At 42.9% G+C, this 15859-nt stretch overlaps 6 protein-coding genes across 6 annotated transcripts; 2 read left to right on the top strand and 4 right to left on the bottom strand.

Annotated features, from left to right (window-relative positions):
* Positions 1-6169: 6169 nt before the first annotated feature.
* P174DRAFT_470006 (uncharacterized protein) lies at positions 6170-6770 on the top strand (the record flags this gene model as incomplete). Its single annotated transcript, XM_024830579.1, has 2 exons — positions 6170-6662; positions 6720-6770. The coding sequence occupies exons 1-2, from the start codon at positions 6366-6368 to the stop codon at positions 6768-6770; spliced, it is 348 nt and encodes a 115-aa protein (XP_024677736.1). The 5' UTR covers positions 6170-6365.
* Positions 6771-7126: 356 nt separating this feature from the next.
* On the bottom strand, positions 7127-8155 carry P174DRAFT_507510 (uncharacterized protein). Its single transcript, XM_024831381.1, has 2 exons — positions 7817-8155; positions 7127-7752 (listed from the first exon to the last, which is right to left on the bottom strand). Exons 1-2 carry the CDS (start codon positions 8063-8065, stop codon positions 7222-7224), a joined length of 780 nt encoding a protein of 259 aa, XP_024677735.1. The 5' UTR covers positions 8066-8155; the 3' UTR covers positions 7127-7221.
* A 403-nt stretch (positions 8156-8558) lies between these two features.
* Positions 8559-9027, bottom strand: P174DRAFT_445761 (uncharacterized protein). Its single transcript, XM_024828410.1, has one exon. The coding sequence runs from the start codon at positions 8937-8939 to the stop codon at positions 8751-8753; it is 189 nt and encodes a 62-aa protein (XP_024677734.1). The 5' UTR covers positions 8940-9027; the 3' UTR covers positions 8559-8750.
* Positions 9028-9772: 745 nt separating this feature from the next.
* Positions 9773-10129, bottom strand: P174DRAFT_53834 (uncharacterized protein). Its single transcript, XM_024832377.1, has one exon. It carries the CDS (start codon positions 10083-10085, stop codon positions 9870-9872), a length of 216 nt encoding a protein of 71 aa, XP_024677733.1. The 5' UTR covers positions 10086-10129; the 3' UTR covers positions 9773-9869.
* Positions 10130-10969: 840 nt separating this feature from the next.
* P174DRAFT_515882 (major facilitator superfamily transporter) lies at positions 10970-12777 on the top strand (the record flags this gene model as incomplete). Its single annotated transcript, XM_024832242.1, has 7 exons — positions 10970-11118; positions 11169-11256; positions 11309-11529; positions 11577-11650; positions 11704-11760; positions 11818-12202; positions 12256-12777. The coding sequence occupies 7 exons, from the start codon at positions 10970-10972 to the stop codon at positions 12686-12688; spliced, it is 1407 nt and encodes a 468-aa protein (XP_024677732.1). The 3' UTR covers positions 12689-12777.
* Positions 12778-12844: 67 nt separating this feature from the next.
* P174DRAFT_445758 (uncharacterized protein) lies at positions 12845-13096 on the bottom strand. Its single transcript, XM_024828409.1, has one exon. The coding sequence runs from the start codon at positions 13080-13082 to the stop codon at positions 12888-12890; it is 195 nt and encodes a 64-aa protein (XP_024677731.1). The 5' UTR covers positions 13083-13096; the 3' UTR covers positions 12845-12887.
* Between the last annotated feature and the right edge of the window lie 2763 nt (positions 13097-15859).

Genomic DNA, 15859 nt, shown 5'->3' with positions numbered 1-15859 from the left:
ACTATAACTTCTAGTGGGTATAGCTTTCTTCTTAGGAAGCTTCTTTAATTACTCTGCTATTATAATATTACTAAAGAAATTATTTCACTAAAGGGGAAGATATAGAGGTTATATTATGTAGAGACTGGTCTACACCTCCTCACTAACTAAAGGAATATATTTATCACCTACACTGTGTGTACTAGATATAGTATATGAACTGCCATTACTGATCCTTTCCAGAATTTCGCCAGCGCCACTATTTATCAATATGCGACTGCGTGCTTATAATTGCTAACAATCAACTTAATAAAACTGTAGATGGATTTTCAGTGTTATAAGTCTCCTATGGCCTTACTGAGTGGGTTGTTGCCGCAGTAGTAATCTCTAAATCTGACCTGTCTAGCTATGATACTATATATGAGTCAGCGCTGTTACATTACTTTACTTAGATACATTAAGTTCTTCAGGACTATAGTTAGGACCAAGATAGAGCAGCTCCTAAGGTGGATAGTTCTGCCTTAGCTATTAAGCATTGGGAATTATGAAGCATACACCCTGGTTATAGTATGCAGGACAAAAGGTGTTTATATAGCATATTAGCATCAGGATCAGAGGGAATGTCTTTACTCATCTTTATATAATACTTTGGTGCAAGAGACTAAAAAGTGATTATAATTTATATAAAGGGTGCTAGCTTTCCTGTCCCTAGTCCAAGCTATAACTGTAGCTTGAACATCTATTCAGAATTAGTGCACCTTGTCTAGAGATTGTTAACATTGCCTTCTGCTTCTTCCCACTTCGAATGAGCTAATAGCTATACAGTATTATTTTCGTCGGCAGTGTCTGAAGGAAAATAAGTTAGAGAATTAGCTCTAAATCTTATTAAATGACAATACCTGGCTGAGCCTAGCATTCCTTAGTATTATTTTGCGAGCATTATCCCATCTTCCATGATCTTCTGACACCTAACACAGATCCTCATCTATAATATCCACTAAATCTTCATATCAGCTCTAATAAACAAGGTCTATAGCTAATATGTCTGTGTTTTTCCCCAGCCTTAAAGCCCTATTAACCTTGAGGCCCCTAGGCATGGTTAAAGATGTCAGCTAGCAGCACAGTATAAGTTAGGGAAAGTAAAAGGAATCTTAACTGTATCATTAAAGTCATGCCCCAGGCAGATCTATAACAGAGATCTGGCAGTCTTTTATGGAATGCTAATATCTAATCATCATTACATTCACTCAGCTTATTTCCACTTGGAAAATGACCACAGAAGTTAGTTAGCATATTAAAAACAAAGGATAAACCCAGTTCTCCTGGGTAATGGCCAGGGTAACCTATTGGATGGTTAGTGATAAGTGTAGAGAAGAGCAGGTACTTCTAAGGACTAGGGCAATAAATGTGACCCACTTATCTATATAACTGTGGACTGCTCCACCCTATCTGTTAAGTATTATTACCCACCCGGACCATTCTGGCCCAGTGGGCCTGTCTTTGATTAAGGGGCCCTAGTCAGTAAGCCAAGACCTGATTATTAATAGTCATTTAGGGAAGTAGATCCAGACTTGCCCTCTCATATAGTCACTATATGCTGCTGGGCATTAGTACTAAGTGACCGCCCACAAAGACAATAATGGCTGGTATGCTTGCCCAGTACTTGATGACCATTGAAGTTCTTCTTAACTAGATGCCGGTCATTATACTAGGTTTGATGGGGTTAGAGCACCGGGCATTAGCCCTACATAGTTAGTCTTACTGGGTTACTGGAGTAGCTAGAGATATAAGTCAGGCATCTCCCTCTTATTTAAGTTAGGTCCAGGCTTCCTGTCCTTACTAACTGGAATGCACAAAGCAGAGCAGTGTATTCTCTCTTTACAGGAGTTGTGGGCCTGTGTTATATATATCCCCTTCACAGGCCTGTGTTGTATAAATCCCCTTTATAGGAGTAGAGTGGTGGGCCTATATCATATAAATCCCCTTCACATTTACCAGTCTGGAGCACTCATTTGCACTTCAGGCAGGTATGACCCACTCAGGATAGAATTAGCAGTTTTAGTTAGTGGAATGAATAAAATATAAAACACTGAGTGTTCTGCCATTAGTGCATAGCCACAATCTTTCCTCTTTTCAGAACATGCTTGAATAAGGCTAGCATAGCCCTTTGTTTGTGGTGCTGGTGTGAAGCCTATATCCATGCTATACGCACCCACTCCGGCGCGGAGGCAGTGAGGGTTGTGTATGGCATAGATAACATCTCTTTAAACCAGAACACTCTAGAGTGGGGTTTCTAAAGTATTTAGATAGCCCATTTTCTGCCACTAGAATCACCGCTTTCCATCCTAACTATTCTACTACCCTAATGTCTGCCTACGCGATTTGATTCTATCCTAATGCACATCTAGATGGCGTGATCTAAGGAGCTTATACCTACTATTTATGCTTAAGATCTGTGAGCTCCATGTTATTTAATAGGGATATAAGCCTATTAATACACAATATCCACACATGCCTCTCTCTGTCATCCAATATACTGTTAATCAAGAGAACCAAAGTACTCTCATCCTTTTATAGAAGCAATGTCAGTTTAGGCAAACCAGATGGGGTCTTCAGCTGGCCATGCTCTTGTTAAACAAATTTTGAATTAACATAGCTATCTAGGGGAGGAAGTTCTCAGCTAAATAGATCTAGATGATTAGCAGGAGGTTGAAGAAGCAATATGGAAGAAGGATGCGATGATTAGATCTTCAGTGATAATATAGGACTAGTTCCTCATGAATTCCAGCTGCTTTCTAACGCGTTTCTAAACCTCACAGTCTTGCGAAGAATAGATCAGCATTTAAGGCACAACGCCTGATTTATGTGCTGGGAAAGTTTCTGGGGATGCTAACTGGGCGTTCCCTAATGAATGCTTGTGGGATGCGCCTGGATATATGCAATCTTCATACTCTTTGAAGTCACGGTATCATGATTACATGAAGGGTGTCACACCCTGGGATCCGTCTCTGCTGTTCTCTGCTAGTCAACTACTTTAGGAATAGGGTGATATAGTCCCTAGACTATATCTAATACTTGCCTGAGGCCTACTAACTAGGTAGCCTTAATAATGCAGTGATACAATGATCTAAATAGGATTAAGGGCAATCTAAAGATAATATAAGAATAGTAATAGTAGAGATAGAAGCAAGGCCTATTAAGTATATATACCTAATAGTAGAGAGTAACTAATAAATCAGACTAGTGAACTTATACTTAAGTAAGATATTATTATTAAATGCAAGGAACTAAACTAAGAGTGCTAGATATAGTATAAATAAGTATCCTTATATATCTAGAGTTCCTCGGCGGGTAGTCGTGGTAGATGGTATAGTAATATACTAGTAGATAGATTTATAACTAGTATACAGTTCATATTATGTACCTGTATACCATATCATGTGAGGTGCTCTTTTGTGGATGCACCCTATTATATAAGCATTAATATTCAGTAATAGACTGGCTGACCCAATCCGCAAATCCATATCCAACCCACCCAATCCGCACTTTGGGTTGGATGGGGGTCGACTCTGATCCAACCCATATCCATATGGGTGGATGGCATCCAACCCATATGGATATAGGTAACCCATTAGGTGCACATGACTAGCAGAATAATAGATATTCATGATATTCTCTCAAAGAGAGATCTTTCTACCTACTAAAAGTAGTATGGTCTAGATTCTTAGGACTTTCCGCCTACTAAAAGTAGTATAGTCTAAAATCACATATATGATATGGGTAGAATGGTTATCTGCAACCCAACCCACATGGATATGAGGGTGGGTTAGATAGGTGGTGGATTAATCCAAAACCTATGTAGGTTGGATTGAACCCCCTGCAGATCCATCCAAACCCAACCCATGACCAGTCTATTCAGTAAGTAACTACTAAACTATTTTTCTGTAGAGACCTTATCTAGATTAAGTATTTCTCTAGATCATGCCCTAATCACTCCAGGATTGACTAGTAATTATTAATCCTTAGGCTTCTGCCTATCACATCCATCCTGCACTAGTGCAGCTGTGTTAGTGCTGTAATAAAGGGAAAGTATCTTAGGGGCCTATTTCACAGTATTTTAAGAGTAATAAATAATAGGATTGATGACTTCCTACTTAAGCTGTACCTGAGGGATACTCTAGACTCTATAGATTATAGCCTGGCAAAAGACTTATATTAGGAGCTTAATAAGAGATGGCCAGGGATGGAAGAAGTGATGGTAAAGAAGATCTAATAAGTAAATTATAGTTCTAAAATTATTATCTAATTCATCTTATTCATGATATTAAGGGAGTATTTTAAGGAGGACTAGCTTATATACTATAAGTCTAATGCTAATAAGATATGGTATAGACTATCTAAATATTTATAGTTAACCATAACAGATATTAAGGGAATAATCACACTAAATGATGTATATAAAGACCTTAATAGATTTTTTACTAATCTTATTAGTATCCAGACCTTAACTCTCCAGATGGTTCATGATAAGCTTGTGGAATAAGAAAGTAGAAAATTTCTAGTAAAAGAAGTTAAATAAATAATTTAGCTACTTAATTTATATTTATAGAATAAGAGTAATCTTCCTAGCCTAAGACAGGTTTTAGGGGCTAAGGTATTCCTAGTTAGATATCTAACTAGCAGCATTAAATTATGCAGCTCTGCTGTAGACTTTACTATAGCAGACTATAAGCACCTATTAGGTTATTTTTCTAATAAAGATAAATTTCTTAATTTTAATATCAATAAGATAGTATGCCTAGAGCCATTTCTCTAGTAGACTGGGCTAGACAGATAATATCTATTATCTTTAATAAAGGAGATCTCCATAGTGTGGGGTAGTTTATATAAGTCTTTAACTTTATTAGATTATAACATTGCCTAAAAGGCTTACAGGTTGCTCTAGTATATTACTCTTAGGAGATAGTAAATACAGCAAGAAGCTAATTAATCTATAGTATTACTATTCATTTTAGAAGTCCGCGGCTTAAAACTAGCAAGCAATTAGACTGGCTAACCTAATCTGCAAATCCATATCCAACCCACCCAATCCGCACTTTGGGTTGGATGGGGGTCGACTCTGATCTAAACCAAATCCATATAGGTGGATGGCATCCAACCCATATGGATATGGGTAACCCATTAGGTGCATATGACTGGCAGAATAATAGATATTCATAATATTCTCTTAAAGAGAGATCTTTCTACCTACTAAAAGTAGTATAGTCTAGATTCTTAGGACTTTCCGCCTACTAAAAGTAGTATAGTCTAAAATCACATGTATGATATAGGTAGAATGGTTATCCACAACCCAACCCGCATGGATATGAGGGTGGGTTAGATAGGTGGTGGATCAACCCAAAACCCATGTGGGTTGGATTGAACCCCCTGCGGATCCATCCAAACCCAACCCACGACCAGTCTACAAGCAATCCCTTTATAAGATGTTAAAGAACATCGGCGGCCTACTAGGTAAGGCTCTAAGTTCGCCCTCAGGAAGCTTGGAACACCATAATTGAACTACAATCATGTATCTAGAATAGTGGTTACCTGCATATCGCCAAGGCGAGGGGTCAGTGTATGAATTACACACACACACACACACATATACACACATACACACACACACACACATACACACACACACACACACACTGTAACCGACAAAGGGATAACGGTAGTGTTTAAGGCCATTAAGGGATTAAGACAGGACTTTGTATCATTAGTCATTTCCTGAGGGGTATATCTTAGACAAATCAAAAAGCTGGCCTAGGTCCCGTTGGCACCTTTTCTCTGGTAGGGTATATTTAGATACATCCAAATAATGTGAACTACGGACATCAGAAATAGTATTATTCCAAGTGCAAGTGCGCTAGAAAGTGTGAGTGCACCAGGGAGTGTGGGTGCACCAGAGAGTGCAAGTACACCAGGAAGTATAAGTGCACTAGGGAGTATATTAGTAAGGCCTTCATGGTGTAGTCCCTATTGAGATATAATGTGAGTGAGGGTGATAAAGTAGGTTTGAAAGGTATAAAGTTGTTATTCTCATTATGAGGGGCAAGTAGACTGCATATATATACATAAATACACACAGACCCATATTTTAATCAAACATCACAGCCACCATGATATTTAACAGTCCCACTTCCTGGTGTGGTCGCACTCCCTAGTGTTAAATATCCCGATCGTTGTAACAGCATAACAGTGATTGGGTTTTCGTATGGGGTTTGACAAGGAAGATCATATGAAAAATTATCACGTGGGTTAATGTCTATCTTCGGGTCCTGAGCCTTGACAACAGTCCTGATTTGACAGCAGTCCGGCTTTAACAGGTTTTGTTTGAGCCGATGGCCGGAGCAACAGTCAAGCATGAACAGATACCTGTGCAAGATCAAGTATGGATGGAGGATATTGACGACGGTCTATTCAGAAAGCAAAAGATGGAGACACACCACTCTGAGCAACACAAGAAGAATCTGCTAATGTTCTGGTTCAGTGCCAGTCTCCAGGAAGGCACAGTTCGCTTTAACAATAACCTCTACGCTGATATAATCTTATCATCTGCCTTCACAGACCGGAAAAATCAATTTCCTAGCTTAGTATCGTTTATTGGAGCTACTGGAGCTGGGAAGTCTACCCTGATTGTGAGTTCAATTCATACACCGTAACTATCATGACGGGCTGACTTACCGGTCCTGAAGAAAGCCATAATTGACTACGGTGTCGGAGCCAATAAGCATGTGATTATGTAGAATGATTAGACTCACAAAGCAACTCCCATTCCGAGCATTAATGTGCTTAGTGGAAGACCAATGAGTTCCAACATACACCTGTATTATGACTTGGCTACTATCAACCCTAACTGATTGATTCCCCTCACTGACAGTGAGGGCCTTTCTGGTGGCAATCAGACACCATTCAGTTCATTGATTAACGACGCTGCCAAATATGCCATGTACTATTCAAATCCTGCTTGCTGGAAGCCGGCCGCTCAATGGGTTCCTGGAACAAGAGTGGGTGGAGATGGCAGAATATCTAGTAGTTACACAGGGGCTCATCTTAAGTCGAGATGCAAGACTGGTGACTGGACTACAGCAGCGAACTAAGTGCAGGTAAAGCAGCATTCCACTGAATATATTTGCTGTACTTACTGACCGTCTCAGCGGCGGTATCACATTCATCCATGATGATGCCAGTCTTGAGCTAGGCATCCCTAGCTGGGAATAATGCCGCAATTGCGTTCGCCCTCTTAATCCTCTGGGGAGAATCCTTCTGATCTATAGTATATTGATCACAAGCACCGTATGCCAGCTCAACTAGTGAGCAGACTGCATCGCAAAGGCCGCACCCAGTTGTGGGTGAGCCCTTGACAAATAGACAGTCCCGCTGGGCTGCAAACGCCTCGGCTTCTACATGCGACATAGGGAATTCACCATCACCTTCACCCATAGCGGCAATCATTATCACAAGAAAGGGGTGGATCCCATCTTTGCAGCGGCTGCGCATGCTCTCATATGCAGTGACCATTTCATCCCATGATTCCCTTGATGAAGCATCATATGTGAAGATGAGGGGGATATGCTGATAGAGTGAGAGCATTGCTGAATAATGCGCCAGACCGCTGGCCAAGGTGAAGTAGACATTGTAGAGGTATCCATTACAAACGAAATCTGTGCCAGAGTCATCTAATATAATGTTGAACTCAGGCCAAAAATCCTTCTCTCTCCCCAGTAGCTAATGAACCATGCAGGGTAAGCTCAGCTGGGGGTTCTTAGAGCATATTACACTGGGCACATACTTTGTAAAGATGAGTGCCATCGGCTGCGCCTTTGGCATTCACAATAATAATTTCCATGTGCTGCTGACCGCGATGGTAGCATTGCTCAGTGGCTGACCGCCTCCAGTTGCTGATATAGAGGGCGCGAGGGGGTGGGTTGTCAGTTTCACTCTCTGCTGTCGCGGCCGGCGCTGATGGCGTGGGCTCGCTGCCACAGCTACTGCCACTACCATAGAGCTTGCGGAAAATGATTCTGGCGTGAGACAGCATGGGTGACGGGTGGGTAAGGTGGGTAAGGTGAGTGGATACGAGCAAATGCTTGGAATATTACCCTGGAAGCAAGGCAAAACTTGTCAGAATTGACTGACTGAGATGCTCCATGATAGTCAATATTAATGGTTAAAGGGGGCCAGGTTCCTGCGTATCCGTGCCTCAGGCTCACTCCCACCCCGCCGGAGTGGATGCAGCCTAAGCCACGGCCTGACGAGCCGGCAGCCTATCAGTGATCTCTACTCATTAATAATCATGTGATACCTGGCCATTAAACCGCAAGGAATTAAACTGGCATGGTGGTGCCTTCCCAATCCAACCTAGTGAGGAGTTGCTGCCTTACTGCCAAGAATCCAGACCCTCAGGACCACCAATCATATTTCGATCATTTAGCGCTGGCCTAGATACAGTGTTGTGTGCGGACTCCATGGTTCCCATACTAAATATGGGTGACTGCAGCACCTCTACAGTGCAGACTCCATAACCATCCTCTGTCCACTCTAGACTCTACAGTCCTAATTATCCCACCTTGGCAGACTCCACAGTTCCCTCCTATATTTTTATGTATTATTCTTTTTCTTCTTCTATTTTTTCCCTTTTATTTTACCCTCTCTCTCCCTAAATATTATTTTTCCTTTTCGTTCTTTATGTGGGTGGTGGGTGGAGGTTTAATCTCTTAAGTATCTTAATTATTCAGTCTTAATATTATTCTTACTGTCTGTCTGTCTATTCTGTCTAGACTGGCTGACCCAATCCGCAAATCCATATCCAACCCGCCCAATCCGCACTTTGGGTTGGATAGGGGTTGACCCTGATCCAATCCGCATGGATATGGATGGATGACATCTAACCCACATGGATATGGATAACCCATTGGGTGCACGTGATCTAGGGCCTTAAGGGACTGATAAGCTTATCCAACCTAATCTAGGCCTAGGTAGGGATATATTTTTATATATATATATAGAGAATAGTCATATCTATCTATATATAAAATAAAAATATTAGATTTACTAAGAGAAATTAGAGTTATGGTGGATTTTATATTTTAGATAATAATACTTAGGACAGTAGTAATAAGAAATATATATCTCCGCACCATTTTTTATCCCAACTTTAGGAAGCCCCTATACCCCCCTAATTAAGCATATTTCAGCTTATAGGATAGGTAATATATAATATTTATATAATAAGTTATTATATTAATAAATAAAATATATAGATATCCTAGTGGTGTGGCTAGAATACTAGAAAAATGGGTGGTAATTAGAATACTAGGGGTCACCTGACTAGGTATTATGGATATATCCATTATCCGCAATCCAACCCGCATGGATATGAGGGTGGGTTAGATAGGTGGTGGATCAACCCATAACCCACATGGGTTGGATTGAACCCCTTGCGGATCCATCCAAACCCAATCCACGACCAGTCTAGTTTAACCAACTCGAATGCGAAACCGAATCTAACCATAGTTAGTTAGTAGGGGCCTAGCTAGGCCTAGTAGCGGGTTTTGCGGTGAAATCGCAACCAACCCGGATCAGGTCCAAGTGGGTTGCGATTTCTAGAATTTGGACCCTAAACCGCAGTGGTTCAGTGCCAACTAAGGTTGAACTCGCCCGAACTCGCACCAAATCTAACTCTAGCTACTAGCTAGTTAATAATTAAATAGATAGAAATGTCACTACTTGAACATACTAGAATGTAGTTAAATTTTAATTGAGGTGTTGAATCCTGAATAGGCCACTTCTCAGCTTCTGATTGGTCAAATCAGAATTCCAGGAGATTCCGTAAATGACTGTACCTAGCCAGGCCCAAACGTACACAAAGTAACTTTCCACGTGGACTCAGCTACAGTCTCGCAGAGTCCGTCTTCTGCGGGCATACTCGTCATTCCACGCGCACCTGTTGCCATCGATGCTAGCGATAGCGGGCTAGGGGCTGACGTCCAAGATCTGCCAAGGGCCCTAGCCCCCGGCCAAGAGCGGACAACGCCGACGGACGGCCGGCTACGTGTCATGTGCTTTTGACGCTCGCCTAATTCTACCCCGTCAGTCGGCCGTCCAGGGGAGGTGCACGATCCCGCTCCTGTTCTCAGCTGCCACAGTCCACGTCAAGGACAAGGGGACTTCGGATTGCCTTCACTTCCATTGACAATACCGATTTCCTCTCAATTCTGGGAAACTTGAAAGTCAATCCATCGGGGTCACGTCAGCCTGCCCTATGCCCTCAGCAATTAACATCGCCAAGGAGCACCAAGATTCTGGGCCTGGGTTCCCCGCACTCCGCCCAAGGGACAGCAGGTTGTTGAGATAGATGATCGATTTCGGCGCACGGCGGTGCTAGGGCCCCCGGCTGAGATATCGCAAGCCGCGTTACACTCCTCCAATGGCCGCCAGCTGGATGCAGCGAAAGCCCCCTGCTGATAGGGACACGGCACCAGCCAAGTCCCGCGGTCCCGCCCAACGACGTGCAATTCGGCCAGAATCCGTGCCGTATTAGCATAAACCGATGCTATCTCGGCGTGCGCGCGCTCATTCGAGGAGATCGACCTCAATATGGTTACTCCCGGCAGTCTTGGACATGAAGCACTGGCTGGGAATATCAACACCAAGAAATACCCTCGCCCGGTCTAACTCTTTGTGACCGTCGAAAAATCCTTTGGAATTTACTGCTCCCTTGAGCCTAAATCCTACTCGGTCCAACGGGGAATCCCACAGGAAATGCGCGTTGTGCACCGACAGGGGACGAGCATATTAACGTGGCAGACCAGTCGTTGGCTGCTGCGGCACGTATAAAACCAGACCCCTTGCTGCTGTTATTTCTCTGGAGAGCGGGGATTTTTGGGGACTTTTTGGTTGCGGACTTCCTCTTGCTTACTTCACGTTTCATCACTTGGTCACAATGGACGACAAAAAGGTCTTGTCTGAAAGTGCCAGCACCGAATCGGAGAATGGAGAAGTGTTGGCATCAACCTCGAATCCTAAGTTCACGAAGAAACTGATCCGAAAGGTCGACTGGGTCCTCATCCCATGGCTTGCCCTTCTCTATCTGTGAGGCTACCACTAACCATACCGGGCAGTCTACTGAGACCAGTAAATAGGCTGAGCTTTCTAGATCGCACAAACATCGGCAATGCCCGCCTCGCGGGTCTGGAGGAAGATCTGGGGATGTCGGGCCTTGATTACAATGTATTTCGTCTCCTGATCACCTATCTCCGTGCCACTCTTACTGACTCCTTAGGTCGCCCTCGCCATCTTCTTCCCCTTCTACGTTGCCGCCGAGATCCCATCGAACCTCATGATGAAGAAATCCCGTCCCGCGCTCTGGATCCCAACCATCATGGTGGCCTGGGGGGTGTGTTGTACGCTAATGGGTTTGGTTACGAACTACCCTGGGCTTCTGGCCGCTCGAGCTGCACTGGGTATTGCCGAAGGTGGTCTGTTTCCTGGTGTGACCTTCTAGTACGATTCCCGCCTCACAACCTTCGTTCACAGCTGACCATGGATAGTATCACCATGTGGTACAAACGTCATGAATGCGGGTTGCGCATGGCCATCTTCTTTTCCGCCGCCACCGCTGCGGGTGCCTTTGGGGCCTACTGGCTCGCGGCATCGTCGAGATGGATGGCATTGGAGGCAAAGCGGGATGGTCGTGGATTTTCATCCTTGAGGGTTTGGTGACCGTCGGGATCGGTATGTGCAACACTTGCCCCATGTAGCGGTGGTGTCCACTCTAATGCTCGTCTCTAGCTATCGCTGCGTTCTTCATCATGAACGACTATCCGGACACTGCAAAATTCCTCACAGCGGAGGAAAAGCATGCCATCCAGAAGCGATTGGAAGAGGATCGTGGGTCCTTGGCCGACGAGTTCCGCATGCAATACTTCTGGGACGCGATTAAAGATTGGAAGATCTGGGTGCACATGTTCATCACCATCGGGATCTACACTCCACTTTATTCCTTTTCGTTATTTCTGCCAACCATTGTCAAGACGCTGGGCTACACGAATGAGACAGCCCAGCTGATGACCGTCCCGCCCTATGTGGTTGCTTGTATCTTCTGCATTGGGGGTGGGTTCATGGCAGATCGTCAGAAGAGACGTGGGATTTACATGATCTGTTTCAACATCGTCGCGTGAGTCCTCCCCCAACATTATCCCCTTGCGTACAAACTAACGATCTTGCTAGCATCATCGGCTTTGTCATGCTCATTGCATCCCAGAACCAGGCAGTCAAGTATGCCGGTACCTTCTTCGCCGCGGCCGGCATCTACCCAAACGTCCCTCAAGGAGTGGCATGGAACGGTAACAACATCGGAGGTTCTGTGAAACGCGGCGTCGGGATCGCGATGCACGTTGGTTTCGGCAACCTAGGCGGTGCGATTTCAGGCTTCATCTACCAGAGCAAGGACTCGCCGTACTTCTATCCCGGACATGGCACCCTGATTGCGACTCTGACAATGAGCACAATCCTCTGCATTATCATGCATATCTACCTGAGACGCGAGAACGCCCGACGTGATCGGGAATATGCAAAGGCGCCGGAGGATTACACTGATGAGGAGAGGAGACTGGAGCGGGAGAAGGGTGACTATGCCAGCTTTTTCCGATATACCATTTAAGACAGGGGGAGGAGGCCGCTGGGTATACGGCCATTGCATGGAAAGGAATTGTTTGTTCACTCTTACGCTCAACATATAGTTACAGAAAGGGTCATTGGCGCCTCCGCTATATGATATTTGATTCCTTAACTCGTAGAGCTTGCTCCTCCGAAGATTGCGACTCCGACAGCCCTCTGCCATGTGCTCCCTTCAGTGTTCACTAATACTGGCATTCCAAGTAATTAATGCCAGCAGCCCCCAAGGACGTGTACTTGGCTACTCCATTCGATACCTCGACGGTTTCTAGCTTGCCCTTGGACGCAGTAAAAGATGGATCGGAAAAACCAGCCGCCAGAGCACGTAGATCCAACTCGACAGATTCACCGGGTTCAACAAACACATGCGGATCTGCCATGGAATTCAGATACCCCTAGATACGGTGTTGTGCGCGGACTCCACAGTTCCGATACTAAATACAGGCGACTGCAGTGCCTCTGCAGTGCAGACTCCATAACCATCCTCCATCCACTCTAGACTCTATAGTTCTGACTGTCCCACCTTAGCAGACTCCACGGTTCCCTCCTATATTTTTATATATTATTCTTTTTCTTCTTCTTTTTTCCCTTTTATTTTACCCTCTCTCTCTCCCTAAATATTAATTTTCCTTTTTGTTCTTCATATGGGTGGTGGGTGGAGGTTTGATCTCTTAAGTATCTTAATTATTCAGTCTTAATATTGTATAAGGTAAGAATAAAGAATATAGGGGGCATACTAGGTCTGACTGCTTAAGGTTAGTAATGGCTGTATCTTAAGCATTCTTGTATACCTTTAGTAGGATTGCATGTGCCTTAACCTTTTTATCATCATCATAAGAGCCAGGGCTATGACCACTGCTACTATAGTCACCCCTATTACTGTTATTATTATCATCATCAGCCTTATTATTATTGTAGTGAGAGCTAGGGCTATGACTACTACTACTGTGGTCACCCCTATTACTATTATAGTGAGAGCTGGGGCTATGACCACTGCTACTATAGTCACCCCTACTAGTGGTGTTGTGCGCGGACTGCACGGCCGCCCATACTAATTAGGGCTGACTGCAGGGCCTGGTGACTACAGTTTCCACGTCTATTCCCTGTCTGGTCCAGACTCTATAGCAGGACTCCATAGTTACTCCTAGACTCTATAGGAATTGCCTATCTCTCCATCAAATCTTTATCTTTTTTAATAATTGAAAATCATTTAATAATGTGAATCTACTCCATTAGAACATTCCAGTATTAGATTTAAGGATATTTACTAGGAAGGTGGTTAAACCAGGGGGGGAAGGCTATATAGTTAATATATTAAGATTTTTTATTAGGGTCTGCTAAGATGACTCTCTATAAGAAGTATAGACCCTCAGGCCTTATACTAAAGTTAGTAGGGTGGAGTAGAAGGTTAGGTCTATATAGAGTATAGAGTATAGCTTAATTAATTATAATTTATATCTACTCTAGAGTCCATATCTACTCTAGAGTTGAAGTTCCTTTAAGCAGGAGTCTTATTAGTTATAAGTATTATCCTCACCCTAAGAGTATCTTTGCTAGTCACACAATCCGACTATAATTAATTAATTATGAATTGATTAATCCATCCATCATCCTAATATATAGGATGGATTAATTAATTAGCCATCCTTATCTATATAGTGAGAAGTAGGATTAAAATTTTCTAAGAAGTAGGTAGTGAGGTTTACTCTCTAGACTAAGAATTAATCTCTATAACTTCCTCCTGCCCTTACCCTACCATCTTATAGTTAGGTGACCTGGGTCTTGCCCCCTAATCCCCTAGAAATATATATATTTTATTAAGCTTTTACCCCTAACAATTCCCACCCTTTAGGATGGTGTAAAGGATGATCCACAGAGCAGGGTAGATTAGCCTGTTGACTAGGTAAGGATCGGGAACGATAGTATATTAGGTTTGAATAGCATGAGGAGTAGTAGATCACTTGGTAACAAGACTAATCCTTGTCTTCTCTAATATCAGACAAGGGGGACACTATATATCTTCACTGCATATCCTAGATGCTTGCGGTGATGATACGAAAGCAGTCTGAGGCCTGAAAGCAGAAGACTGAAAACAATGATAATAAGGGGTTGAAGCATAGCACTGCTTAATCTATTACAATTATACCCCTTCCCACTGGGGTGGCTGTCCTCAGCCACAATGGTATAACTTCAGGATTTCCCAAAAGAGTAAATATTCACCATAACGATGGGTGAAACGAATATCTTCTTAGAAGAAGCGCTGTTATGAAGCGTGCGCAACGTCTTCACTTTATTAGGATCCTTATTGTGGTGTAAGAAGCTTTGTTTTATTATTCTCTTTGTTATTGTGCGTTATGGTGATGTTAGTGAACAGCATCATCATGGACGATAACCATAATACATTAATCATAATTATATCTTTATTTACCTTTCCTTTCTTTCAACCTTCTGCATTAACACATCTTTATGAATGCATAGTATTTTCTCTTTTATTACAGTTATTTTTTGTCTAAGACTCCCTAAGTTCATTGCTTATATCCATCTCAGGGTATCCTTGCTGCACTGCTTGCTTTGCTTCTGTGTTCCTACTTAATTTCTATTGGTTTTTATCACCATGCCTAATACCATCACTTGCAAGAAATATTAGTGCATAGGATGTTTACAGACCATGAGCAAGAACTTCAATACCTAAGGGGGCCAACTATTTAAGATTAACTATAAAATAGATAGCAGCACATCCATAAAGTGTCTGCAGTGCATTAGTTGCTACTCTTACTGTAAACCTGTACGTTTCTTCAGCCTTACTGATGTTATTTGATTCTAATGTTGTTTTGTTTAGGTCGCGCCCGGTATTATGGGTAACACTCTCAACCTTAGTGCTATTATTAAATGGTATGTTGGGTTCTTTGATCCCTAGTATAACTGGGATCAGTCCCTCTTTAACAGCTTTTCAGCCGCGATGCTTGGGCTTATAGATGCTTTTAAAAATATGGAGGAGTTGCATTGCAAGCTTTATAGGATTACTAGTAAGAAGAAGGATTAAGCCATACATATCCCTATTAATTCCCTGTTAAAGGTCTGCCTCAGTCCTAACATTTCTGCAGAACAACGCATACAATAAGTTCTTAGAAGGGCGTTGTGCCGAACTCACGCACAT

Source organism: Aspergillus novofumigatus (genome assembly GCF_002847465.1).
Source record: "Aspergillus novofumigatus IBT 16806 chromosome Unknown P174scaffold_10, whole genome shotgun sequence".
NCBI classification, from domain to species: Eukaryota; Fungi; Ascomycota; class Eurotiomycetes; order Eurotiales; family Aspergillaceae; genus Aspergillus; species Aspergillus novofumigatus.
This window is presented reverse-complemented; position numbering and strand designations above follow the sequence as displayed.

What these genes read in the sequence shown, in the direction of transcription:
- P174DRAFT_507510 (XM_024831381.1), bottom strand. Translation starts at nt 8,065, where the DNA reads ATGCTGTCTCACGCCAGAATCATTTTCCGCAAGCTCTATGGTAGTGGC. An exon ending in ATGGCACTCATCTTTACAAA is followed by an intron (nt 7,753 to 7,816) that starts GTATGTGCCCAG and finishes ATGGTTCATTAG; the next exon opens with CTACTGGGGAGAGAGAAGGA.
- P174DRAFT_445761 (XM_024828410.1), bottom strand. Translation starts at nt 8,939, where the DNA reads ATGGGTTATCCATATCCATGTGGGTTAGATGTCATCCATCCATATCCA.
- P174DRAFT_53834 (XM_024832377.1), bottom strand. Translation starts at nt 10,085, where the DNA reads ATGACACGTAGCCGGCCGTCCGTCGGCGTTGTCCGCTCTTGGCCGGGG.
- P174DRAFT_445758 (XM_024828409.1), bottom strand. Translation starts at nt 13,082, where the DNA reads ATGGCAGATCCGCATGTGTTTGTTGAACCCGGTGAATCTGTCGAGTTG.